Source organism: Lonchura striata, chromosome 13 (genome assembly GCF_050655825.1).
Source record: "Lonchura striata isolate lonStrDom1 chromosome 13, ASM5065582v1, whole genome shotgun sequence".
In the NCBI taxonomy this organism is placed as follows: domain Eukaryota; kingdom Metazoa; phylum Chordata; class Aves; order Passeriformes; family Estrildidae; genus Lonchura; species Lonchura striata.
This window is the reverse complement of record NC_140715.1, coordinates 19880846-19907571: the sequence shown is the minus strand read 5'-3', so window position 1 is coordinate 19907571 and position 26726 is coordinate 19880846. Positions and strand designations below refer to the sequence as shown.

Here is a 26726-nt window from a genome sequence, read left to right as displayed (position 1 = left end):
CAGCACTTTTAGGTGTGTAAAAGCAAGCCAGAAGGCTCTTTTCTCTTTTTAAAATTATCTGTAATGCTTCTCTAAGTATTTTTCTCTGCAACAGCTCCTTAAGCAGAGGACAAACCCCGGCAGCCGCAGTGACTCCAGCTGGGCAAGCCGGCAGCCACTGAAGCAGCAGTTGCTGGAACCAGGAATAAATGCCTGAAGTCAAGGCTTAAGACCTCACTGGCTTAAGTGCTTTAGAAGCAAAATAAAAGCTTACAAACTCCATGTAAAGTTACTGCTATTACAGGCTTAAAGGGTTACCAAACAGGAGAGGGAGAATGAGGGAGCAGCGGCAAGAGCACATGATCCCAGAACTAACATGGAACATGACACAGACCATGCTTCTCTGAGGATCCTCTGCTACTACCTTGTCCCCAAAAAGGAAAAAAAAAATTTGGGGCAATAATCTTGAGCTGTGGGATGCAAAAAAAAAAAAGCCAAGCAGGGGCTCCCCTGGGCCAATTTTGGTCCCAGTGGGACTCACCATCACCACAGCTCCCTGCACTTGGGGATGGCACCGATGCCCCCAGAGCATGGAGACTGAGCTCCAGTTCAGGGAAAGTTCACTGGGTTGTCTGGGCTGGGGAGCAGAGTAGAGACAAAGAGAAGCAGCAAACAATAGAAACTTAGACATTAGGAGTGGGCAAAGTGGGGAAAAATATGTTCTGTTCATTAAAGAGAGAGACAGGGAGATGGGGAAGCAGCAACAGGAATGACTCAGGTCATAGAGAACAACAAAAGAAATCTGCTATAAGCAAACAAATCCAGGCAGGATGAAGGCCATGAAAACCTGCAAGACAGAGCACACAAAAAACCATATTTTCCAGAAAGCTGACAAAAACACGTCTGTGGGATTGAGAGCATAATCAAAGCTCAGCATGAAAAGGGCTGTGAGGGAAGACACAGGCACGGAGCAGACCCTGGGGAGAGCAGAGCAGAGAACACGGTGATCACTCCAGCACTCGCCCACAGGCTCCCTGTGCAGAGAGAGCTCAGGCCACAGACACTGTCTGCGCTCAAAGATGCTCTGGGTGAGGCTTTTTCTACCATCTCTGACAACTGAGCTGGAATGAATTCACATGATAAAGCAGATCTGCAGCTCCACTGAGTCCCAGGGCAGTACAGGGAGTTGGGAAGGTGAGCAGTGGGTGTCTGTCCACCCCCCTGCAGACATGCTGGGACTGAAGTCCTTCATGTGAATTTATTTTTTCAATGAGCCAAAATAACAGGAATGCCGAGGTTGAAAGCACTGGAGTGAGTTCAAAAGACAGCATTTCCACTGGGAAATAAATCTCTCACCATTTTGTATAATTAGGCAAGGAAAATGAAAAACCATTTCTGAAAGAATTCCCAGAAGCAACATCCAAGGAGGAGGTGAGAGGTGTGCTGGGCAGGAATGTGGGGCTGGGCTCGGCTGTCACTGCCACACGAACACGGGGGGGCATCTCCAGCAGCAGGGCTGCCAGTGGTCCTGCAGCTCCTCCAGATGTGCCACCAGGAGCACTGGCACAGGAGCAGGGCACGGGCAGCTCCAGAGGCACATCCAGGGGGAAAGAGAGGGGGAAAGAGAGGGGGAAAGAGAGGGGGAAAGAGAGGGGGAAAGAGAGGGGGAAAGAGAGGGGGAAAGAGAGGGGGAAAGAGAGGGGGAAAGAGAGGGGGAAAGAGAGGGGGAAAGAGAGGGGGAAAGAGAGGGGGAAGACAGGAGGAAGACAGGAGGCTGTGCCACCCCCGGGCTCCTGTGCCACCCCGGGGCACAGGGGCCGTGCCTGGCCGGTCTCATTCGCCATCTAGTGGGGAGCGGCCACGGCTCGGGGCTGGCCCCGGGTCCGGCTCCGGGCTGGCCCCGCCGGGGGCAAAAGCCCTCCCAGCCCATGGAGTCCATCCTGTGCCCCATCCCCACCCGGTCCCCAGCCCAGAGCACCGAGTGCCACCTCCAGCCCTTCCTGGGACACCCCAGGGATGGGGATCCAAACCTCCCTGGGCAGTTCCAGCACCTGACCCCCTTTCCATGGAGAAATTCCTGCTGATGTCCACCCTGAGCCTGCCCTGAGGCCGTACCCTCTCCTCCTGTCCCTGCCCCTGAACCTCCTCCTCCTCATCCACACTCATCCACCACAACCTTACCTAAATGCCTACCTTGTTCTGTGCCACAAGACACAGCCTAATCTGTGCCTCTCCCAAACCCGCAGCCCAGCACAGCCACCAGCAGCCAACACAGCTTTTATTCCTGACTCAGGTTCCAAGGAAGTTTCAGAATCGCTCTGGCCTCCACCACATACATTTGCAAACTGCGTTAGCAGAGGAGAAAATCCATAAGAAACTGATCCTGAGTATCTTAACAAAACCAAACACCACCGCTCCGTCGTGGAGTTAGCAGTTTCTCCTGTTTCCAGCCTCTGCAACATGGAAGAAAATCCAAAGTCAACACGGGGGCTTTATCCAAATGAGTAACAAGTGGTAAGAGTTAACGGCGTGATGAGGGCTGTCTGGAGGCTGCTCTCACTGTGAGACACAGCGTAAATCTTCTCAAGTTGTGACAAATGTCTTGGCTAATGCAGCCACATTCTATGTTTAAATCTCACTAAGATGTAATTTGACATTTGGGTTTACTTTTTTCATTATAATTAAGAAACAAACTCCAGTCCGCGCTAATCTCTCCAGAGCCTGAATTTGCACATGGAATTACCATCCCCACCGTGCCAACCCTTCCCCACTCTACAGTCAACTCAAAGGAAAACCAGACATTCTTTTCTGTAGGGTTCTTTGGTTACAGAAATACAGTCAAAGCATAGGATGGATATTTCTGAGTGCAAAGGTTAAATCCTCATCTCTTGCTCAAGGAAATCCCTGCGGAATAGGTAACATGAAGACAACACGCTGCACCCTGGTGTTGTAAGATAAGAACCCAAACAGAACAGCCCACAGCTGTACTTTTGATGGATGGAGGAGGATAACTGAGGACAAGGAGCTGCCTCGTGTGTCAACACACTCCACCTTCAGCAGCAAAGTGTCTCTCTTGGCTCCCTTTCCATGCAGGCAGCATTCCCATCGCTCCCACTCCGCACCTGGAAGGGCAGTGGAAGCCATTAGCAATTAAGTGCCACAAGGTATTGCATTAATGAAGAGCCACAGCCCCTGACGTGCTGGATGAGCCAGCTGCCCTCACCTCAGCTGATGGGCACACAGGGGAGAACAGCAGCACACAGGCAGCACCACCTGTGTGGTTTTGAAGGAGTTCTCATGACCAGATTCTGGAACAGGATAATCCAGGCAGTCCTGTCCTGGTTGCTCCATGGAACCTTTGGTATGCACAGCTCTTTGCATCTGCACCTCTGCAGACTGCCTGTGCTCCTGTGCTGCAGCCTGGTACCATCAGCAGCTTTCCTGCAGCTCCCATGGCAGCTGACTGGCTTTGCCATCCCTGCCACAGCAGCTCCCAGCCTGCTGGTGGGCAGTGGGAGGCAGGTGAGCAGGCTGGAGGAGCAAAAGACTCCATTCAGATTAGGAGCAACAATGCCCATTTTGTTTCTGAAGAAACAGTGCCACCAGAATCGAGCAGGGGTTTCTTTAGGAGGGGTCAAGACAGCTGGAGAGGCACCTTGGGGATCAAGAGCCAAGGGTGGAGGAGCAGGCTGGCTCTCCCAAACAAGGGCCCCTTCTCAACATATGATAGAAAAAGGGAGCAGAGGCTGTCACACAACCAAAGAATCATGGAATGGTTTAAATTGGAAAGGCCCTTAAATCTCATCCAGTCCTACCCTGTTCAGCACGGATCTGGACCAGGGATGGGGCAGCCCCACTTCTCTGGGTGGGTGTAAATTGAAAGGAGAGAGGTTCAGCATTGGGGTCAGGAGGCCAGGGAGGCAGCTGGGCTGGAGCCCAGGTAGGCTGTGCCCTCTCCTCCCTCGGATGCTCTCAGCTCTGACCAGCAACACCCCGAGCAACCTGCTCTGAGCAGCAGGCTGGACCAGAAACCTCCTGAGCTCCCATCCTACCTGAATTACCTGATGGATCTACGACTCCAGGCTGGGACCTGGCTGCAATCCACCACGCAATCCTTTCCCTGAAATGCAGGGCAGCACCTCCCACATGCAGCCTCCCGATCTCCCAGCTGCTGATCGCTCCAAAAGCGAGCGCCGGACCAAGTCCAGCGCTCACGGAACAGCCTCGTGTGCCCAGCCCTCACCTGGCTTCAGTGAACATTCTTCCTGACAAACAAGAACCTTTCCATGGGTCTGGGGGATCTGCTCAAAGCTGGGCCAGTCTGTGGGAGCAGGCTGTGCTGGGATGGGACACCCTGCTCCCTGCACGGACTCTGCTCCGACTGCCAGAGCCCGGCTCCAGCCCCTCCAAAGCCACACGGGCTGTCACAGAACAGCCCGGGCTGCTCTGGCTCTCCACATGGCTTCTTTTCATAGCCCAAAACGTTGCTGGCCACGAGCAGGCACAGAGGCCACAGACTGTCCTGGCAGTGCCACGGCAGAGTCACCACACGAAGCTGGGATGGGCCACACCGTGACCCCCGAGGGACCCGCTCACAACCAGCCAACGCTGGCAGTGAGGTCTGCAAGTGCATTCCAAAATAAAAACTAACAGCAGTGAGTTTTCTGCAAACCTCCAGAATCCCTTCCAGAGGTGAGGAAGGCTTTGGCACAGCAGGAGCAAACACGGGGAACAGGGGCCACACTCCTCCGCTCACACGAAATGCACAATTCTCTACCAGACCCAGAAACGGCTGCCAAGGAGCCGCAGGACTCCAAAAGCCCTGGAAATCCACAACGTATTTTCTTCCACTGCTCTTTTTGCCATGTTTTCCTTTCAGCACGGCAGAGCAGCATGTTTGTGCTGGCCGAGCCTACCCTCCTCCTCTCCACCGCACCTCCAAGCAATCCAAGCACGGGAGATACAGTATTACCTCAAATATTTAACCAAGGGATTAAACTGCTCCCTTGGCAGGAGGCAGAGCTGCCCCACGGATGCAGCTCCCTCAGGGCTGGCGCGTGCTGCATACAGCGAGCGCTGTGCCCCGGGCTCCCGAGAGCTCGCCCCCATTTCCCCTGCTTTCTGCCCCAAATTCCTGCCCAAAGCTCCTGCTCACCGGCTCCCGGCCGTCCATCGCCTCCATCCACAGCCGCCGGTCCTCCTCCGACAGCGCCTGCATGGTGATGACACCGGGCCTGCCAACAGAAAGGGGACGCCGTCAGTGAAAGATGAATTTGTCAGAGGAAGAGGCAAGGAGGACAAGCTCCTTCCTAGCCAAGCCTCAGCACAAGGAGGACAAAAGCCATGGAGATCCCTGCAGGCCCTGACCAGGATCTCCAACAACCAACACACCTTTCCCGTGGTTTTGTGCAAGAGCTGGGTGCCAAATTCCTCCTCTGGCCCTTGGCCAGCCAGCTCACCTGCGCTGGGTTGAGCACATCCAAGCAATGGCAGAAGGCAAGGAAGGTAAGCAAGGAAGGTAACCAAGCAAGCAGGAGCCTCACACAACCCAGCCCCCCGTGTCTCAGCAGCACCCCAAGCACCAGGCTCACAGAGACCTTCTGCTGTGCAAAGCATTTCATCCCCAAGACGTCCGTGCCCTCGTGGCTGTGCCAGTGCCCAGCTCCTGTCCTTACCCTGCTGTAAGACACGGCAGTGGCAGTGACACAATGCTGTCCCCCTCCAGCAGCCTCACGGGGAGCAGTGCAGGAGACCCAGGGTGCCCAGGGTGCTGCTCCTGCCCCCAGCACTGTCACACACACCACAGCCCTGTGCCCTGAGCTGCCCTGTCAATCCAGCCTCCAACACACAGCCCTGGGGCTGCTCATTTACTCTAATGAGAAGGGGAAAGGACAGGCCTGGGTGCTGCACACACAGCACAGGAGTGGGGGACAGCAGTGGCACCACCCTGGCCCAAGGGCCAACGCCACTCCGGGCTCCTCAGTGGACGCTGCATCCACCCTTGGACCACCTTTCCATGCCAGGAGTCAAACCCCTGTTACCTGCTCTGCTGGGCGTGAGCAGCAGGGAGAGGATGGATTTGACAAGACAGAGTGTTTGGAGGGGTGGGGGGTGTGGGGACACGGAGGATGGGAGCTGTATCCCACACCAGGGCTGGCATCTCACTGCGCCACGCTTGGCTGGGAGCTGCCAGGATTTCCATCTGCCATCCCAGCCCGTCCTGCAGCCTGGATCCCAGCACACACAGCCTGCTCTGCCCAGCCCTGTGCCCTGGGGCTGGGTCTGCAGCCCCACGGGGTGGGCACGTCCCCCAGCCTGCCCCCGGGCTCAGCAGACACAGAGAGCTGTCCGTGCCTCTGGCCCCGCTGCTCCCAGACACAGCAGCGCAGCAGATTCCCTGGCAACGGGGACACGCAGGGGGGCTGCTGTGCTCTCTGCTGAGGGGTTTCATACCCTGACTGTGACAGCTGAGAGCCTCTGTGCTGCTCCTCCCAGCCCAGCAGAGCGGGGGCTCTGGAAGGGCACAGCACCAGCAGGGAGGGAAGGGAAGGGGATTAAACCTCCAGCCACCTGCAGAGTGTTGCACTGAGCACGTAAGCTCTGTGCAGTACTCAGCCCCCAAAACCTGATAAAGCCTGGGCACAGGGGTGATTTCTAACTTGAACTTCCCAAGGGTGATTCAGCTGGAAAACGTGAGCTGCGCCAACACTCTGCAGATGGCCTTTGGTCCTTGATAAGAGCCTGTAAGAAAATTAAACTTTAACAGGGGCTCTCAAGAGGTGGGCTTGGCCCCTCTGCTGCTGCTCCGTGGCACGCACAGGCCAGGAACGGAGGATTAACCCTTCTCCCCAGCTCCACTCCCCATCCAACAGCCCAGCTTTCAGCACACACACGGCAGCTCAGCACTGTCCCACCAGTGGAAGCTGTGCCCAGGTCCAAAACCCAGACATAATGTGCTTGATCTCTGCTAATCCCATTGGTGAGTCAGTCAATACTCACCAGCTTAGTGGTTTGGAAGTTTACTCACTTCAGAGGGAAGAGGAAACCACTTAACCATCACCCCATCTGAGAGGGAAAGCGCTCCACAATCCAACAGCAAATATGTTCAAAACACTGCACAAAGCTCCTTGTTGTGCAGGTACAAAGTGACTCAAGAGCAGTCCCTGGTACCTGGTGAGCTGCAGTGGCCACTTTAGCCAGGGCTCAGGTCTGACTTTAAGCCAAGCTGCTGCTGAAGGCAGAGACACCTCGGTCAGAAAGCCCTGGAAGGGCTCTAGCTCAGCTAGGGACACACAGGAAAGGAAATACTGGGATTTCTGTCCCTTCAGCCAAGGCATTAGAACAGACATTTAAACCCTCCATTCATGGTATGCTGGGCACTGGACTCCCAGCAGAGCACGGTCCCAGAGTGGCAGCGCTGGTATCTGGAGTGCCAGCTTCCCTCAGCACAGGGCAAAGAGGTGATAACAGCAAAATGTTTGTTCTGCCTCTGAGCAGATAACCACTCCTCGGGCTTCACTTCAAAGCCAAACTCCTTTAACAGCACGAGGGGAGGGGCTGTGAAACTGAATCAAACCCAATTTCCATTGCAAATAGCCCTGCTTTTCCTCCCCCGGTGTTTATTTGCCAGGGCACCCATTGCATCACTTTCCTGAGCAGAACCATCTTCCTGGCCGTGATAAATTTAAAATGCACCCACACATTACGCCTCATTCATTATGGATGTGGCCGGTGCCCACGGGGCTCCATGTGCTCACAGCCAGGTCGGATGGCTGGCACTGGATCAGCCTCCTGCTGAAACACTGCCTGCCAACAGCACCATCCCCATGGAGCCTCCTCAGGACCACCTCCTTCCACAGCCATGGCAAAAACCCTGCTCTGAATCCTTTCAAAAACCCTGCTCTGAATCCTTTCAAAAACCCCGCTCTGATGTTCTCCCAAACACCCTGCTCTGACATCCTTTAAAAACCCTGCTCTGAATCCTTTCAAAAACCTCGCTCTAACATCCTTTAAAAACCCCGCTCTGATGTTCTCCCAAACACCCTGCTCTGACATCCTTTAAAAACCCTGCTCTGAATTCTTTCAAAAACCCCACTCTAATGTTCTCCCAAAAACCCTGCTCTGAATCTTCTCAAAAACCCCACTCTGACATTCTCCAAAAACCCTGCTCTGATGTTCTCCCAAAAACCCTGCTCTGAATCCTCTCAAAAACCCCGCTCTGACGTCCTTTCCCAAAAGATTAGCAACACACATCTGTCCCCCTCACCCAACAAATGACCCCAACTACTGGGGGTCGCTTAAACAGATAATTCTTTATAAGGATAACACAGAGCAAGCACAGATTTTGGTGTGGGGCAGCTCCCAGCTCCTCCCAACACGCAGGATGCACCTGGAGCCAGCCCACCCCAGCTGTGCCACCAGGGCAGCAGGACACCCTCCTGCAACCTGAGCTGTTGTGGAGATCCAGGACCTGCTGATTCACTCCTAGGTGCTGCATTCCAAGTTTCCACCTGCGGGCACCAAACCCCTTTGCCTTTTTCTGGGACACGAGGAGGGGAAGGGATATTTTGGGATCAGAAGAAATCCATTTCTAAACGGAGTGAGTGTAGGAGGGTGAGACCAGAGCAGAACATGGCAAGCACTTAATAAGAAAGAATATTTTCAATATGGTATAATCTAAAAATGGAAGATTTTTCCATATGAGACCACACAGGAAATTTGAATTTTCTCAATATCTCAGCTTTTGTGACAAATGGCCTAGCCTTAAGGAGCTGTGACTAAGCACACTGAGAAAATGAGAAACTGCGATAGCTTTTCCTTCTTCCAGGAAAACAAACAAATAAGGAAAGCAATAGAAAGAGATAAGAACTTCCAACTGCTGTAGCAGCTTATCACAGCGAGACAATCTAAACTGCTGATGAAAAGGCATAAGAGTGCATTAATAACAGGGGCTGAGTGCACAGAGATCTTCCCAGTCCTGAGCAGAGCAGTGCAGCCCTGGCAGGACCCCACGGCCATGGGCCAGGCACCAGCAGCCAGACGTGGCCCCAGAATGCTGGGGAGCAGAGATGGAATTAGGGGGAAACTGCCCCTGAACTCACAAAGTCTGGGTGCCCACGCAGAGCTCGGAGCACTGCCAGCACTGCCACCAGCAGCACGACCACCAGCACTGCCACCAGCAGCACAACAGCCACCAGCACTGCCACCACCAGCACAGCCACCAGTACAACAGCCACCAGTACAACAGCCACCAGTACAACAGCCACCAGCAGCACAACCACCAGCAGCACAACCACCAGCACAACAGCCACCAGCACAACAGCCACCAGCACAACAGCCACCAGCACTGCCACCACCAGCACAGCCACCAGTACAACAGCCACCAGCACAACAGCCACCAGCACATCCCGCAGGCTCGGGGCCTCCGTGGCTCCCGTGGCCACCAAGGGGAAGGAGCCTCATCCCTCACTGTGACAACCCATCCCTCACCCCCCTGCGACAGCCCCAGGCTTTGCTGTAAAGGTCGCTGGAAAGGTGACACCGGCAGAGGAACAGGGACAGGCTGCACTGCGCAGGGCTGGGGGCACCTGGCACAGGGGGCAGGGCACAGCTCCTGCCACTGCCAGAGCCCTGCATCTGTCAGCTGCATCCCCAGAGCAAGGCCAGCAGCCCTCCTGGGGAAAACCATCTGCTCAGGACAGCACTTGGCAGGCACCTGGCAGCCCTGCTACCCCCATGCCAGCCACGCAGCCACTGCACCGGTTCTTTCAGGAAGAATTTCTGTATGGAAAGGGTGGTCGGGCATTGGAAGGGGCTGCCCAGGGAGGTTTGGATTGCCCATCCCTGGAAGTGTCCCAGGAAGGACTCTGGGCTGGAGCCAAGGTGGGGATAAGGCACAGCTTGGACTCGATGGTGTTGGGGGTGTTTTCCCACCTCAGTGACTCTGGGATTCCCCTGTGTCCAGGTGTGGTGCCAGTCACTCCGGGGCACCCAGGCAGAGTCGAGGGCAGCGGTGGTACCTGCAGAGCTCACTGCTCTGGTGACACACCAAGAGGCCAAACCCTGCCTTTGAAAAGCTCCTGCTCCCCTAAAAGCCAGCTGGCACTCAGACGCAGTTTGCTTCTGGCCCAGAGCAATGACCTACATTATCCTAAATGACAAAGCCGTTGTCATCAGTCAAATGAGATACTCCTTCTCCTCAGGCACATTTTATAGGACACTGGCTGACATCCCTGTTTTCCTTGTTTACAAACCTGATTTAATGTGCAGAGACTACAAACAAGTTTAGTTAATGAAAAAAGAGCATTAACAGTAAAACACAGTATCCATCACACAGGGGATGTGTCTCAGCCAGACCCTAGAACACCATTCTGGGGTTAATTCTGCTGTAACAACACAATACAATACTTCTAACTTGCTACACTGAACATGAGAGCTATTTGTAAATGCCAAGGCCAGGTTGGATGGGGGCTGGAGCAACCTGGTCTGGTGGAAGGTGTCCCTGCCCATGGCAGGGGGTGGAATGAGAGCTTTAAGGTCCAACAGAAACTATTCTGGGATTCTGTGACAAGGAGGCAATGCTGTACTAACAGATCAGGCTCCAGATTTTCAGCTTGGTTGTGCTGAATCACTTTACAGGAGGAAAAATCTTTTTTTTTTTTTTTTCCCACCTAAGAAGGAACAGCTCTGGGCTGGTGCTATTTAGGGTGCTTTGCTGAGCTGCAGCCCCGCAGCCTGTGTTGTGTGAGCTCCCCAAATGCAAGGCTGCCAAAAACCCGTTTCTGTGCAGGGTCTGAAGCTGCAGCCGAGGCTGCCACCTCCAGGCTGTCTGAGAGCTGGGAGCTGGCAGGGTGGAGCTGATCTCCAGCACACCCTGCCACCGACAGCGGGACCTGCTGGTGCCCACCTCTCCCCCAGGAAGAGGGAGACAGGCTGGGCACACCACAGCCTCTTTCAGCTGTGGCTAAACTTGTTTCCTCTTCCTCTTAAGTTTATCTTGGGAATATCCAGTATTTTAGACATCTAATGACAAATTCTGATACCAAGACAATGCAGAGCTGCCTGTGAATTGGGAAAAAACAGCCTTTTCCTTCAGGTGTGTCCTCCTCTCCTGCTCTCTCAGGCAAATCCCTGCAGCAGGAATGTGAACATGAAAGGAGAAATTCCTCAGGTTTCCCTTCCTGTGCTATTCCACTGCCATGATTTACATGGAGCATGCAGATTTCTGGAGCAGCTCCTGATCCCATGCCTGGCAGGCTCCAAACATCAAGGGAAGCTTCAGCTGCCTCTGAACACACTGAAGAAAATTATTGTGACTCCATTCTCCTTCTCCAACTTTTTCGTTTGATTTTCACATTATAAAAAAATATCTTCAGGGCAGAGCAAAAAAAAAAAAAAATTCCTGTGTCAGCAGAAATCCTGCAGTTTTCTGGAGAAAAGCAGAGCTCCAGAGAGTGGGAGGCAGCCCCAGGTTATCTCCTCCTTCAGCCAACACAGGCAGAGCTCCATCACCCCCACCCCTCCCTGCCACGGGCTGGCACTGAAAGCTGGACAGGGAGAGGCACCAGGGGTCATTCCAGCATTATTCAACACCCAGATTTTAATGAACTTGGATTTTTCTGAGACTTCCAGGGAATTCCTGCACATGGGAGGACACACTGAGTGCCTTTGCAGGGAACTTTTGTGAACCATGTGAACTTCTGCAGCGAGGGAGACCCGAGGCAGTGACTAATTCCTCCTGGAATAGCAACACCAGCCTGGCTTTCCTGTTTGTGTGTGTAAGCCAAGCATGATGCTAGCTGATAGGTAACAGCTCTCACTCCTGGGTGCCAGAGATTGAATCCACACATACCTCAGGTCCAGCTGCTGTGCGATAAGCCACAGCAGAAGTGTTTTCCTCCTTCAGGAAAAAGGAGTGAAAGTGCCTGGAGGCACGAGCCAGAGTCAATTATCACCCATCCACGATGAGCCAGCAACAGCCAGTCCAGCAGAAAGCTGACATTATTTCAACACATCGCCAGTGCTGGAAAGAGGCAGCACATCCCTCCCAGAAGAGCCACAGAGAGCCTTTTCCAGGCTGGCAACCACTCAGCCTTGTGTGGCCAGAGGCTGCAGAAGTGCTAAAACACCTTTCAAGTCAGGGAGACTTGAGTCAGGAAGACCTGTAAGCCAAAGCACTGACTCTAGACACAGAGAGCACCTGGCTGGGCAAGGTGTGATTCCTGGACTAATGCTTTCCACTCACAGGGGGTGTGACTAAGGGAGAGAAAACTGCACAGAACTGTCCCAAAGCCCAGGGCAGAGCACTGCCCTTCCCTCCACACGGGCAGCACAGCCCCAGGAGCTTCCTGCAGCACTCACCGATCCACAGCCTCCACATCAAAGCAGAACCTCTTCTCGATGGAGTCTGTTTTCCGCCGCGTGCAGGATTTCAGGGTGACAGCTTCATCCTCCCCCTGAGAAGAGACAAAATCACAGCTGGGGCTGAGAACAACCAACAGCCACAGCCCTGTCAATGCGCAGGTTCAAACCTGGGGGGATCTGGCAACATCACCCTGCTAAAAACATCTATTTATATCTCTGACAGGAGACTTGTCTTTTTTACTCTTATTTAGTCCAAAATCTTTCATGAGGAGCCTTCCCTTCAGGACGCCCACAATTCAATAAGTGCATAAAGCACCACACATTCTTCATGTGGGCAGGTACTGCTGGAGCACAACTTTTGGGCAAAATCAGCTTTATTTTCCATTGCTGAACAACACTCCCTAGACCTGCTGGCAGTTTGCACTCCACGCTGTGTTTTTGGCAGCACTGTGCACACGAGGACTCTTAACAGGAGCAAACACGTCTAAAATTGTTTATTATATAACAAATCAATGACAAAACCATTCTCCCACCCCGAGAATGCCTCTCTGCATCCAAGCTGTACTGGGTTTCCAGAGGCCTGAGATCCAGCAGGATCTGTGAGCACTGCTGTCCTCTGCTGGAGGGAATCCTGCCTCAGCCCCTGCCAGCACAGACACTTCCCCTGCAACTGTGAAATTCCACTGATGACTTAAGAGAAAATGAATTCTGAAGGAGTTCCTGGAGACAGACACTTTTCTGGGCTCTCTGTGCTGTTCCTGATGACACCTTGGCTGACCACCCTGTTCCCTGACATCACCATTTTTCCAGGAAACATATTTAGAAGCACTTAGATTGGAAAAGACCTCAAAGATCACAGAGTCAGAAAGTTGCCCAGAACAGCCAAGCCCACCACTAATCCATGTCCTCACGTGCCACAAGTACACGTCCATTAAATCCCCCCAGGGAGGGCGACTCCCTGCTTCTTATCCATCAACTCCTCCCCACTGCCACCACCATTCAGCTCCTGACAACCAAAAGGCTCCCCAGCACTCAATCCTACCCATCCCAGCTGCTGGCAGCAGTTTTCCTGCTGCGCTCTGGCTCCCAGCCCCTCCTGCTCATTGCCCACGTTGCAGGCACTGCTGGAGATGCTCTTCTGTTGGGACTCTGAGCCTGCCCCCAAAAAAGCCTAACCTGACTGTTCTCATGGGCTCCCGTGGTTTCTGACCCACCAAGAACTCTCCTGTCCCAGCGAAGGGACCCAGCACAGACCCAGAAGAGCTCCTGCAGGGCTTGTCCCTGGGTCTGGCAGTGGGCTGCCCCTGGTGCCCCCCAGCCAGCACAAGGCTGCTGCCACTCTGCCCAGCTCCCTGTCCAGAATCCAGGGAATTCCCCTGCTCCAAACCCAGCTCTGGCCACAGCCCAAGGTCACTGGGCTGATGCCACCTGTGACCCAGGAGTGATGGGTGTCCTCATGCAGCTCCTCAGCACCTGCTGCAGCCAGACCCCAGAGCTCCCAGCAGTGCAGCCCCAGGCCCCCGGGCTGCTCCAAGCTCAGATGTCCATGGTGGTCACCACTGACAGCCCTGGAGCCCAGCCAGAGCTGCCCCAGCACCCCAGCATTTCCTGCCAGGGTGGTGCCAGGCACAAGTGCAAGCACAGGAGAGGGGCTCCAGCCTGGCCCTGCAGAGGGGCTCAGGTCTGCCAGCAGCTCCCACAGCCCCGGCTGCTGGGAGAGCCCTGAAATGGGAAGGGAGCAGACAAAACACAGTACAGGCACTGATGATTACAGGGCTGGGATATGTTAATGCTGAGCTATAATGAAGATGCTCCAAGGCAAGAGGAAATTAATTTTAGAAGCTTCCCTGCCCACAGCTGGCTCCCCATGCCAGCAGGAAGCCGTGTGGGAGCCTGTCCAGCTGCCCCAGGCACTCCCCAGCAAGGGGGTTGTGTTTGCAAACTGTCCCAGCTGGGAACTGTGGAGGGCTCTATTGTTCCTGCTGTACAGAGCAGCAAAGCCAGCCCTGGGAGCATGGGGGCACAGCATGTGCTGGCTCCCCACACCCACATCCACTGCTCCCCCTGCTCTTCACACCCCCAAGGGGAGCTCCAGGCTCTCCTGTGGCCATGTCCAAAACAAAACAACTTCACTGGAGTCATAGGATCATCAGAGACTCACAGAGTGGTTTGGGTACAAAGGGCACTTAGAGCTCATCTTGTTCCACTCTGCCATGGGCAAGGACACTTCCACTCAACCAGGCTGCTCCAAGCCCCATCCAACCTGGCCTTGGACAAGTCACAGGCATTGGAGATGGAGCAAAATGATGAACAGCTTCTCTAGTCTGTGCCTTGGAGCAGGAACGAGGGACTGGGGAGCAGGCACCCATGGAGCTGGAGGGTGGTGGGTGCACGTGGCTGGCAAAGATCTGTGGGCTCTGGGGGTTTCCTGTCTTTTCTTTCTCAAACCAGGTGCCAAGTTCATTCCCCGTGGGGCAGCCACTCAGCCTGGAATGCATGTGACCCACTTCACTGCCTTTGTGTCACCTTGCCAAAAAGGTGACACAGTTTGATCCACAGGAGAGCCTGCAGCCAGCAGTGCCACGTGCTCCCGGGCAGGACACAGTCCTGCTGCCAGCCAGCACTCTCTCCCCTTTTCCTGCTGCTCCCAGCCCTCACTCACCCCATTCCCTGCTGCTCCCAGCACTCACTCACCCCTTTTCCTCCTGCTCCCAGCAGTCATTCACCCATTTTCTTGCTGCTCCCAGCCCTCACTCACCCCATTCCCTGCTGCTCCCAGCACTCACTCACCCCTTTTCCTCCTGCTCCCAGCAGTCATTCACCCATTTTCTTGCTGCTCCCAGCCCTCACTCACCCCTTTTCCCCCCGACTTCTGGTCGAAGGGCACCATGGTGATGCGCTTCGATTCCCTCTGGTAGGTGCAGTAATGCTTCACCCAGGAAGTGCCAAAGTGACCTGCAGAGCAAACACAGGGTTCATGCCCAGAACAGTTTCAATGCCCTCCCATCAGAACCCTCTGTGTTTAACCACCCTTCCACATGCCAGACTGCTGTACCTAACAGACCTTCATGGGGCACTGGCAGTGATTCTCCCTGGCTGCCACATTCCCACTGAACATGGGCCAATCCCTGTCTTCCTGCATCTGCTGAATCTGCCTTCGTGCCCGTCCTGGCAAACCCCTGCCCCAGGCTGCCACCCCCCGTTCCCCAGCCCAACACCTACGCTTCTCCTGCACGTAGAGATACCCCTCCATGGTGTAAGGGCTGATGTTTTTGTGCTCGTGGGGATTCTCCTTCATCTTCTTCATCAAAGCTTCAACCTCTGACCTGGTTCCTTCAAAGCGATTTCTTGTCTGCAAATTAAAACAGGAATGTCTTCTCTGCAGCACACGGGGTGGGGCTGGGTCCCTACAGCCCTGTGGGAAATGGGACTGGGGAGCCCAGGGGCAGCCACAGGGCAGGTCTGCTTCCTGGGCCTGAACTTAAGCTAAAGCAAAAATACTACAACAATTGGAAAGACCTTCCAGAACTTTAAGGGGTCTTACAAAAAGAGGAAGAGTGATTTTTGACATGGGTCAATAGCGATAGGACAAGGGAAATTGATTTAAACTAAAAGTGGAGAGATTTGGATTGGATATCAGGAAAAGATTCTTCCCTGAGAGGGTGGGCAGGCCCTGGCACAGAGCAGCTGTGGCTGCCCCTGGATCCCTGGTGGTGTCCAGGGCCAGGTTGGACAGGTCTTGGAGCAGCCTGGGACAGTGGAAGGTGTCCCTGCCTTGGCAGGGGTGGAATGAGATGAGTTTTAAGGTCCTTTCCAACCCAAACCAGTCTGGGATTCTGTGATTACAATACACAGGGCACAGGGACACTCTGGGCACACTCACATTCTGGATGCTGATTGTCAGCTCTGTCTTGAAATCACTGAAGTCCTTTGCCAGCTCGTAGCCATGGTGGTAGAACGTGAACAACCCCTGCAGAAAGGCCAGCAGCTGCATTGGGAAAAAGCAAATGGAGATGGTCAGTAGAGACCCAGAGCTGCACCCAGAGCCACCAGAGCTGAGGGGAGGGGGCCCTGCAGCCCCCCAGGGTGGAGGGGCTCCCTGGTGGGCCCTCTGTGAGAGGGGCTGTGGGGTGAGGCTGGACCCCCTGCACTGCCAGGGCTCCCCATGACTCTGTTTCACCACACCACCCCAGTTTTGTGCAGGCTGAGAGCTCACTTACAGGTTCCACAAACTCAAACATCTTCCTCTCCTGCACCTCCTGCACCTTGAAGACATATTCCAGGGAGACCTCGTAGAAGTGCTGCCGAACCAGGTCCACCTGGCTGTCTGCCTGCAGAGGGGTTGGAGAGGAAACGGAGCTCAGGAATGACCAGAGCACACCTGGCTCTGATGGGAACGCCCCCAGGCAGAGCAAACCCAGCTCCAGCCGCAGTCCCAGCTGGACAGATGGCACAGCAATAAACATCAACCTGATCCACCTGAGCAAGCTCTTCCTTCCGCTGAGAAAAATGCGTGTGCTGGCTCATGTTCTCACCTCCCCAACAGCTGGGTAGGAAACATGCAGTAGAGGTGTGAAAAATGGAAATCACGGTGAACTTGACAAGAAAAGGCAACTCTCCCTTTTCTGGAAAGCACTGACCCTCGCCAGGGATGCCACAGCCACATTTCACACACGCAATCCTCTGTCTAAGGTAGCCCCTCCCTCGGTGGGAACGGGACCCAGCCCCGAACTGGGAGCTGCTTCCAGCGGGCTGCGGGCTCCTCCTGCCCACGGCAGCAGCGGCAGGCGGGGCGGGGCGGCTGGGATGCCGGCAGATGGCACCAGCAGCCAGCGCTGCTCCAGGGCCGCTCCAGTGCAGCTCCAGCGCTGCTCCAGTGCAGCTGCGCGGCGCCAGCATCCCGACTGTATCCCAAACATCCCAACTGCATCCCAGATTGCATCCCGAACACATCCCGACTGCATCCCGACTGCTTCCCGGATTGCATCCCAAACACATCCTGACCGTATCCCAAACACCCCAGACTGAATCCCAAACACAGCCCGACTGCATCCCAAACACAGCCCGACTGCATCCCGACTGAATCCCGTACTGAATCACAAACACATCCCAAACTGAATCCTGAACAGAATCCCACACTGCGTTCCACACACATCCCTGACTGAATTCCAAACAGAATCCCAAACAGAATCCCAAACAGAATCCTGCACACATCCTGGACTGAATCTCAAACAGAATCCCGTGCTGCATCCTAAACACATCCCGGACTGAATCCCTCACACATCCCGAACCAAATCCCAAACAGAATCCCACACACATCCCCAGCAGAATCCTGTACAGAATCCCACGCTGCATCCCAAACACATCCTGCACAGGATCCCACACAGGATCCCGCACACATCCCACTCTGCATCCCTCCTGGACCCTGTAGGGCATCTCCAGGCAGCCCCACAGGCCATGCTCTGTCCAGGGCACAGGACCACACCTCTGACAGCCACGAGTGGATCCTTCCCTCCACAGCCAGAATTCCTTCCACTCCCATGCCCCATATCAGCACCTCAAACACAAACTAAGCCGAGGGCTCAGAGGTCATTTCAAAGCCACCATTCCCTGGAACACGTGGGTGCTTCCACATGGGAAGTCATTTACAAACCCCAAGGACAAGGCTGGCTTGCAGGCACACCTGCCCAGATCCTGAGCCCTCCTCAGCCCTGATTTGCTGGAAGATGATCACCTGTGCCCCAGGTATTTCTGCCCTCAAGTCCCCAGCTCTGCTGGGCACAGTCCCACCACTGGGTACAGGAGCCCACCAGTGCCCCCAGTAAGGGATCAGCAGCACACCAGCACCATGCCCAAGGGCATGGACACACATCCTGCAGGACCAGCCCAGCTCTGAGCCAGCACAAGGAATTCCAGACTTGAAAGAAGTGATTGAAAACTCGACATACTCATCCAGCAGGAGCACTTGTCACCATAGCTAACCACGTCCTGAATCACTGATGGCTCTTAAAGAGTTTAAGCCTGATCCCTTCTCCCCTGGAGCACAAAGCAGAGCAGCCACTTGCACAGGAGACTAGACATCCATGATTTGTGCTGGCACATGGGAAGCCTGCAGCAGAACCAGTTTCTTTCTGTTACACTCTTTAATTATAAACCTCTCTCCTTTTTGATTGCTATCCATTTTGGGATCTCTCTGATTTACTCACCAAGAAGGCTCCATATCCTTTCATTACAGGAAAAGGGGAAAACCCAGCACCCGCAGCCAGAGTGAGGGGAAAAAATGAGTTTACAGCCAGGAGAACCATTGTTAAAAGCTGTGTGAGGCATTCAAAAAGCTCTCCATGCTCCCAGCCAGACATGGAAACTGAGCTTGCTCTCACCTCCTGAAGCTGGGATTCTTTCTTCTTGGAAGACAAGTTCAAGTGTTTTTCTAGGACACCACAGTATTTCTCAGTCTCCTTGTCGTATTTCTTTTTGGCATCCTACAAAACAGGACAAAAAGTGTGACACTGAACACGACGGTCCCAGAGCAGCTGTGACAGCATCCCCATGGCAGCGGGCAGGATGGCAGTCCCAGGTGGGAGCCAACACGAGACAGGACCTGGGGGCAGCAGCTGGAAGCAGGTGAGGCTGCTTTTATCTGCCAGCATCAGGCAGCTACAGGAAGGCAGCTTGTGCTGCCAAAACCCAAGGCTGGAGGGAACCCCTCCTCTATTCCTGGGGCCCAGTGCTTGGTAAAACATCCAGATCCAAAAACCACAGAGCAAGGAAAGTGCTTTGTAAGCAGAACATGGTCACAAATCCACATCCCACCCCTGCCACCCCTTGCAACAGCTTCTCCTTCGTGTCACGGGGGACAAGGACACAGCACCTCAAGCTGTTTGTGGCAGCAGCATTAAGGATGCCAACTTCACTTTCCTTTGCACCCCTGTGCCAGCCTGGCCACCCCAAGATGCCAGGACCAAACCCATGCCAGCAGGTGCCTGCTGCAGGATTCCTCTCTGTGGTTTGTTTTCAGCTGCACAGGGCCGGGCTGGGCACCACTGCCATGCCCAGCGCTGGCACGAGCTGCCTGCAGGCAGCAGCAGGTTGTTATAACAACAGAGGAGCCACAGACAGTGGCTTTCATTTCAGAACAAAGGCAGGAAAGCAAGAGGGGGGGCCAGGCTGTCTCCCAGCCACCCTCAGCCTCACCGGCGCTCCCCTGCCCTGCCTGAAGCACCCAAGTTCCTGTCAGCCCCCAGCGATGCCTTGGTGTGGGCAGTGCAGGGACTCAGGAAAATGTGAACCCCTCCAAGAAAATCCTAATTCTTCCTTGGAGTAAGGAAAAAAGTTCACTTCAGCTGGCATGCAGCTTTTTGCCCTTCGGCTGTGGGTGAACTTGGAACACTACTGAGGCACTTCCCAGGAGCTGGATCGCCCCGTGTCCATCCCACAGCAGCACACAGCCCCCTCCCATGCCCGAGCCCATCCTGCAGTGTGCCAGCTCCTGGCCAGCTCAGGGGGCAGTGGCTGGGTTACCTTGGCAGCCCCGATCTGCTCCTTGCGGAACTTCTCCAGCGGCGTGATCAACACCTCGCTGGCGTTCTCGATCTGGGGGCAAAGACAGGCACGGCTCACCTGTGCTGCTCCACAGCCTTTTCCATGGAAACCACCCCCAACAGCCCCCAGACCCCCCCAGGCTTCACCCCTCCATGTCTGCACACCCGTGAGCCCCCTGCCCCACTCTCCAACAGCAGCACTCTGTTCCTGATGCTTTTCAGTGCTTCCCACCAAGCCACCCTCTCCCTCCTCTGCCCTCCCCTGCAGCTTCATGCCAGGTGAGGGAAGGAGCACTGGGGCTGGCAGTCGCTGTCACCACGGTGCCCCAGGTGCCACCACCCCCTGCCCAGGACAGCTGGGGCCGTACCATGCGCATCCGCTCGTCTTCCAGGTTCCGCAGCACCGTGGCAAACTCCTGCAGAGACTTGGCTGGAAAGGACACAGTCAGCATTGAACACCCAGTTTTTACAGAAAGAGGCTGCACTCAGGGGTTCTGCCTGTGTTTTGCGTGGGGAGGTTTGGGTTTTTATTATCTTTGCTCTCTCCCTAGAAAGGTTCCTGACGCCTACAGCTGGCAGCAGAGCATCCCCAGGGCCAGGCTTCCTCCTCCAGACAGCAACATCCTCAGCTCAACCCTGCCCTGCCCACAGCCAGTCATCAACCAGCCCCGGAGCACAGCACTGGCCTCCAGCCATGCCCAGCACACGAGGGGCAGCTCCCCAGCATGGGCACAGCACCAGGGAGACCTGGATGAGGAGCTATTTCTGCTGAGAGACTGGGCACAAATAAACAAGCACAGTTAAATCAGGGCTAAAGCTTCTTTGCTCTCCTGGCTCCAGACGATGTGCACAGTAAGCTCTAGAAGTTCAGCTGGGGCAGGAGCAGCATGAGGGAGGGAAGAGGCTGAAACCACTGCCCTGTGCCAGGAGAAGCTCTGTGGCAGAGCCAGGCTCAGTCCAGAGAGCCTTGCCAGGCTCAGCAGCGCTGATTCCCTCAAGCACAGGATTCTGTGTGACACTTCTACTCCTCTGCTTCAGAGCACAGCCCCTTGCAGGTTATCCAGCCACAAGCACCTCCAGATGCTCCTCTCCAGTGCAAAACATGCAGCTAACTGAGGTGGTTTCAGATATGGGCAATCTCCTCTCTTTCCTATCTGGCAGGCAGCACAGATTTAGGCCAAGAAGCAACAAGTGATTCCCTGGGGAAGGCAGAGAAATTCCCTGGGTGTCCTGGTTGAGTTTCCCTGCCTGCCCTGCTCAGGCAGTGGCTGCAGGAGCAGCAGCACTCACCTATGCAGATCTCGTCGTCGGTCTCGGCGTCGCCGATGCAGCGGAATTTGAACTCGTTGAGGGAATCGGCGAACTTGCGCTTGGCGGCCGACAGGTCTGTGAGAGCAGGAGCAGGGAATACCCGTGGGGAAGTGTCCCTACAGCAGGTAGCAGGCAGAGACACATCCCAGCCAGGAAACACCCACAGAGGCACCCCTGCCACCAGGCAAGCCCCAGAGCGCTGCCCTTCTGCACCCACCCCAGGGACAGGGCTCTGTGGGGTCCCCGGCAGCACCCCCACAATACCCTACAGGAGACGAAACTCCAAAATACCAAAAGAGCCACCCCAGAGCTCAGACCCAGAGCCACGGGGCAGCAGCAAATGGTGGCCCACAGTGACACTGCCCCCCAAGAGATGGCACCTCTGCCATGCTGCTGTCCCGCGGGGAGCTGCATTGCTTCCCGAGCTGCAGATTCCCTCTGAGATCTGGATCCTATTAAGTTCTTACTCGCAGTGACCTGAGTGGATCCAGGATTGGCTTTTCCAGGCAGCCTTTTAACCTGGCACACACAGACAGTGCTGGGCACCGTGAGGCCACCAGGGGCCCCGCGTGGCTGCAGCACTGCCGGCGTGAGGAACTCGGTGTTCGCTCCCCGTGCCTTTCTTCACTCAAAACCCAAAATTCCATGGGTTTTTCCCTTTCCCAGCACGGGTGGAAAATGTGTGTGCACGCAAAGGCCGTTTCCTCCTCTCAGACACCAAGAGCCAAAAGATAACCACACCAGAGTCCAAGTGTTTTGCTTTCCCCGTGGGATAAGGGAGTTGGCAACTCTCTCCAAGCATCAGAGCCGTTGTCCCAGTATCGCTGCTGACAGCCCTGGGGTTAATCCTGCCCAGTTCAGTCCCGGCTGCCTGCACACAACTGCTTCCTAAGGCAGCAGGAAACCACCCAGCCAAGGCAGGGAGAGGGAAATCCTGGGAGCTTTCCAGTGGAAAAGTACAGAGGGGGCTTCTTCAAGGAGAAGGTTCACACATAACAGGATTTGCACTTTGCTCCCTGGAGGATGGAACAAGCATGGCTTTTACACCCTTCCCATGCCTGCAGCTGCCAGGAGTCTCCACTGGCACCTACAGAAGCAAGAAATGTACTTTAAGGAAAATTCCCAGGTGCTACTGGGCAGGGTTGAGAAGAGGGACTCGGGAGGGTGGGAGGGTTTGTCCCAGCTCAGCACAGGGCTGAGCAAAGGGCACTGGCACAGTGCTGTGCAGCTGTCCCTGCTCCCTTCCATGCCCATGCTGGTGTCAGCAGCAGAGCAGCCTCCTTCCCTCACCAGAGCTTGTTGGAGCAGCCCCAGGGCTCGGGGACCTTCACCCAGTCCCTCCTGCCTGGCCTGGAATAACCACAAAGATGCTGTTAATGATCTAAGGAGCCATTTCCTCTCCCGCAGCCCTCTCCCGAGCCCTTGGCCACCTTCCATGTGCCACGTCCCCACCTGAACCAGGCCTGATGTGACACCCCTCGTGCCCTCCACCGCTGCACGCCAGAGCTGGAGGCTGCTGCAGCACAGGGATGAACACCTGGGGGAACTGAGCTGCCCAGCCTGGGCCAGGGCCACCCTCTCCAGGGCCAGCCTGTCCAGGGCCACCCTCTCCTGCACCTGAGAGCGAGGGGCAGGGCAGGGCTCTGGGAGCAGGCACGAGCCAGAGCAGCACTGGCAGCAATGGCCCACAGTGCTTATAAATAGGCAAGGGAGAGGCAGGGGGAGAGGGAGATAACTCCTGGAGTGATAAAGGATAAAATTAGCAGCAGGATTGGCCAGGGAATGAGAGAGGGACACCCATGCCCACCCTGTGGGGCCCCACTGTCCTCCCCAAGCCACTGCCACCCCAGCTTCCCCTCTTCCTGAGACCCCTCAACTACATTTTGGGACAACACCCCTGCAGTGGAAGCAGGAAGGCTCAGGGAGAACATGGCAGCCCCTGGATGAGCCTCAGCTCCTGAGGGTTCTTCTTCCCCAGAGCTGTGGACAAGCAAACCCCGAATCCTGCAAAGGCTCAATAGAATCTGCTGCTTCCTCTCACACAGGAGCAAAACCACCCAGACACTGCACAGGAGTGCACCAGGGCTGCACCAGGGGCTGGCAGGTTTTCCTTCCAACTTCTCTGCTGGCTTGATCAGTCAACCACAGCATCAGGGAAAGCCACCACAAAAAAAGCCAGAAAAAATCCTTCTGCCTGAGCAACACAACCAGCTGGGGCTGCAGGTCATCATCATCATCCTCACCTCCCATGGCTCCCTCTTCCCATCTGGACTGGTGAGGATGAGATAATCCCTTCAGGAAAGTCCCCTTGACAGAAAACTGGCAGACCCAAGTCCACCTGCACAGCTGCAGCCACCAAGGATGTTAAAAAATGCCCTTTTAAAAGTGATGCATTCTCCCCATCCAGTGCATCCTCAGGAGCAGCAGGAAGGGGGACAGCTCCCAGCAGGTCGGAGGGCAGCAGCTTTTCCTGGAAGCAGCCTCAACAACCCCTCTGCTCCCCCACAGCCAGCCCAGGGCTCACCCCACCTCCCCCTGCAGCCCAGGAGCTGGGCAATTCTGGCTGAATTCCACCCCAGCCCCACACCTCCAGCTCCAGGGCTCCCCCAAACCTGGCTGAAGGGACCTGCTCCAGCCCCAGGAATCCTGCAAGGGATCAGCAGCAAGGGAGCACCTCGTGCTCCCTGTGTCCCCCTCCTCCTCCTCGGCTACTCAGTTTAATCTTTCTGGGAAGTGGTTGCTGTTACTATAAGGAGACTGAAGTGGTTGCTTCTGACATTAAAAACCTCTTCCAAAGGAATTTGGAAGTACTGGAAAAGCCGTTTTTAGGAGGATTGTGTCCTGATTTCCCACCCCTCCTCCCTGAGTGCAGCACCCTGGGCACTGTGGGGTAACCCCACTCAGCCAGGTCTGCAATCAGCACCCCAAAAACAACGGGTAGGACACTGAGGAGAACCACAACACATCAAACTGAGATGTGAGGAAGACAAATGTCCCCCCCTGCCTGGTCCTGTGCTGGAAAGATCAGGTCAGCCAGGGCAAAGTGACACTGCTGGCTCAGGTGGGGCTCTCCCCAGAGCTGACTCTGCAGCCAGTCTGCTGCACTGGCTGGGAGGAGCAGAAAGCTCTGGCTCAGCTGGACCCAGGACAGGGGCAGAAGCAGCAGGATGGCTGGTTCAGGTTAAAGACAATCCTGCTGCTGAGTCTGGCCGTGAAGGGTTAATCCCCACAGAGGGGGAGCAGAGGATGCTGCTGCTCCTGGCTCTGGGCTCACACGGAGCAGGATTTCTACACTTCCTGCAAAGAAAACTGCTTAACAGCCTGTATTTACTGTTCAAGTGGACAACAGGAACTGAGACTCCTGCCCCTTCCTTCCCCCGCAGCACAGAGCAGCAGGACAGGCTGTCTGTCCCTGCAAACCCCCAGAGGGACAGGAGGACAGTGCCAGCGCCCAGCCCCTCTGCCCCAGGCAGGGCAGGCCTGGGGTGTCACCACCTGTCAGAATCTGAGCTATTGATGATCCTGAGATTGTAAAAGTCTCTGTCTGTCAGCCCCTCTGCCAAAGCAGAAGCCATAATTGGTCTGTGCTGGTTTCCAGGTTGTTTATTCTGTTTATCTCTCACATGTTCTGCTGCCCTGCCCAGCTCTGTCCTGCAGGGCAGCGTGTGGGGCTCTGCCCTCAGTGGGATGTGACAAACATTAAATACCAAAAACTCCCTGGGCTGGATTTACAAGAACGTGCCAATATCTGTCACCTACGTTGGACAGTGTGTCCCCAGCCTGAACCAACAGAAAAATGCCAACACCACAGTGAGACATGGAGGGCAGGAAGAAGGAGAAAAAGGACAAGGCACACCCAATTTCCTCCATCTTGTCCCCTTTGGGCCCCTTATCTAGAAACTTAAAATTTTACTTTTGCACCCGTGCCACACTTAATTATTACTGATCTCAAACCCTCAGAGCTGGTAATTCATCCTGTAAGATTGAAAACTCTTTTCCACGGCCAGAGATCACAGGCAGTGTCTCTGGGGGCTCTGTCCAGGGGGTTCCTGACCCCTGCCAGGGTCCCAAGGCAGCCAGAGGGAAGCTCTGGATCCCCACACCCAGCCACAGCCCTCACCTGGCTGCAGGGAACAGGACACAGCCCCTGGGCACTGGGGCAGCACCTCCACAGCCCCACAGCTCCCCGGGCAGGGGCCAGCCAGGACGGGGAGCCCAGGGAGGAGCTGCTCCCATCAGCAGCGGGATCACGGCCTGCCAAGGGAGCAGCAGCATGGTGTCTGTCCCCACAGCCAGCACAGCACCCTCCTGGGCTCACACAGCACTCCTGCAGCTCAGGGGCACCCGGGAGAGCTCTGGGAAAGGTCAGAGCTGGGGATGCCAGCTGGGCCTGGCCCATGGGTGCACGGGGTGCCCTGCACGGGACACTCGTCCATCCTGGCCCCACAGCTCCTGCAGGAACCCAGCAACAAGAACCTCATGCCCGAAAGCAGCTCCTGCAGGAACCCAGCAACAAGAACCTCATGCCCGAAAGCAGCTCCTGCAGGAACCCAGCAACAAGAACCTCATGCCCGAAAGCAGCTCCTGCAGAAACCCAGCAACAAGAACCTCATGCCCGAAAGCAGCTCCTGCAGCTGCCAGCCTGGAGCTTCACCCACCCAGCCCCAGCCCTGGCAGCTCTGGGGTCAGCACCAAGCACCAGGGCAGCGTCACAAACGCTTCGTTTGCTCCAGAAGGCTCAAATCCCCTCTCTGCACTTCCCAGCAAGGTCAGCAAAGCCCTGCTCCATGAGACACTGCCTGGCCCAGCCCCAGAGTCACTTCCACACCGAATTAGCACTGATTTGTTTATTAAACAGCCTCTCCACCAGGTGGTTGGAGTTAATCAGTGATTTAGGATGGGACGGCAGCTGCTGGCAGGTTCCCCCTCTGAATCATCATGAGCAAGTATATAAAACCAGATGGGCAGAGCCCACCCCACCTCCAGGACAGCTTCTGCCATTCTGTTCTGCACAACAGCCCGTGGAGAGGCTGCCACGGCTTGGCACACGCTGCAGATGGAGGTTAGAGGGTGCCAGGGACAGCAAAGTGCCCCAAGGAGCAGGGCCACGGGCACAGGTGACTGCACAGTCCCTGCAGCCACCCCAGGCAGGACCCCAAGGCACAGAGAGCATCGCTGACGCGGCCCCACAGCCCCCAGACCCCATTTTGGTGCCTTTTCCACACACACAGCCTCCGGCCGAGCCTTGTCTCAGCAGCACACCCAGCCAGGCCAAACCCCAGCACTTCACTTTTGCCACGGGAAGTTTACAAACACACGTTGTGCTTCAAGCAGAAACCCCAAAACTGCTCAGATGTGCTAAAACCTGCAGCCCTGCCCGAGATGCCCGAGGAGGGCAGGTGCAGGAGTGCCCCAGCCTGGCTCAGCAGCCAGGGCAGCGCTGGGCACTGCTGCCAGCCAAGGCATCCCCGTCTGCCCGACCCCACACCCAGCCTGGCTCCGCACGGCGGCGCTGGCCACAGGGACACAGGA

At 55.6% G+C, this 26726-nt stretch overlaps 1 protein-coding gene across 7 annotated transcripts in view; it reads right to left on the bottom strand.

Moving 5' to 3' along the window:
- Positions 1–26726, bottom strand: part of ARHGAP26 (Rho GTPase activating protein 26) — a 101274-nt gene that overhangs the window by 61631 nt on the left and 12917 nt on the right. For 6 of the 7 annotated variants that reach the window (XR_014958361.1, XM_085591621.1, XM_021541283.4 and 3 more), the window contains 10 exons: positions 21174–21269; positions 20252–20313; positions 19864–19935; positions 18723–18824; positions 16563–16673; positions 16226–16330; positions 15565–15694; positions 15197–15297; positions 12340–12434; positions 5135–5213 (listed from right to left, as the gene is read on the bottom strand). Coding sequence is in view for 6 of the 7 variants with exons in the window: in XM_085591621.1 (XP_085447747.1) it covers positions 5135–5213; positions 12340–12434; positions 15197–15297; positions 15565–15694; positions 16226–16330; positions 16563–16673; positions 18723–18824; positions 19864–19935; positions 20252–20313; positions 21174–21269 (953 nt within the window). In the remaining variant the exon portion in view is untranslated. Of the gene's footprint in view, positions 1–5134; positions 5214–5370; positions 6149–12339; positions 12435–15196; positions 15298–15564; positions 15695–16225; positions 16331–16562; positions 16674–18722; positions 18825–19863; positions 19936–20251; positions 20314–21173; positions 21270–26726 lie in introns of those variants that run through there. The other variant, XM_085591624.1, reaches the window with a different exon arrangement.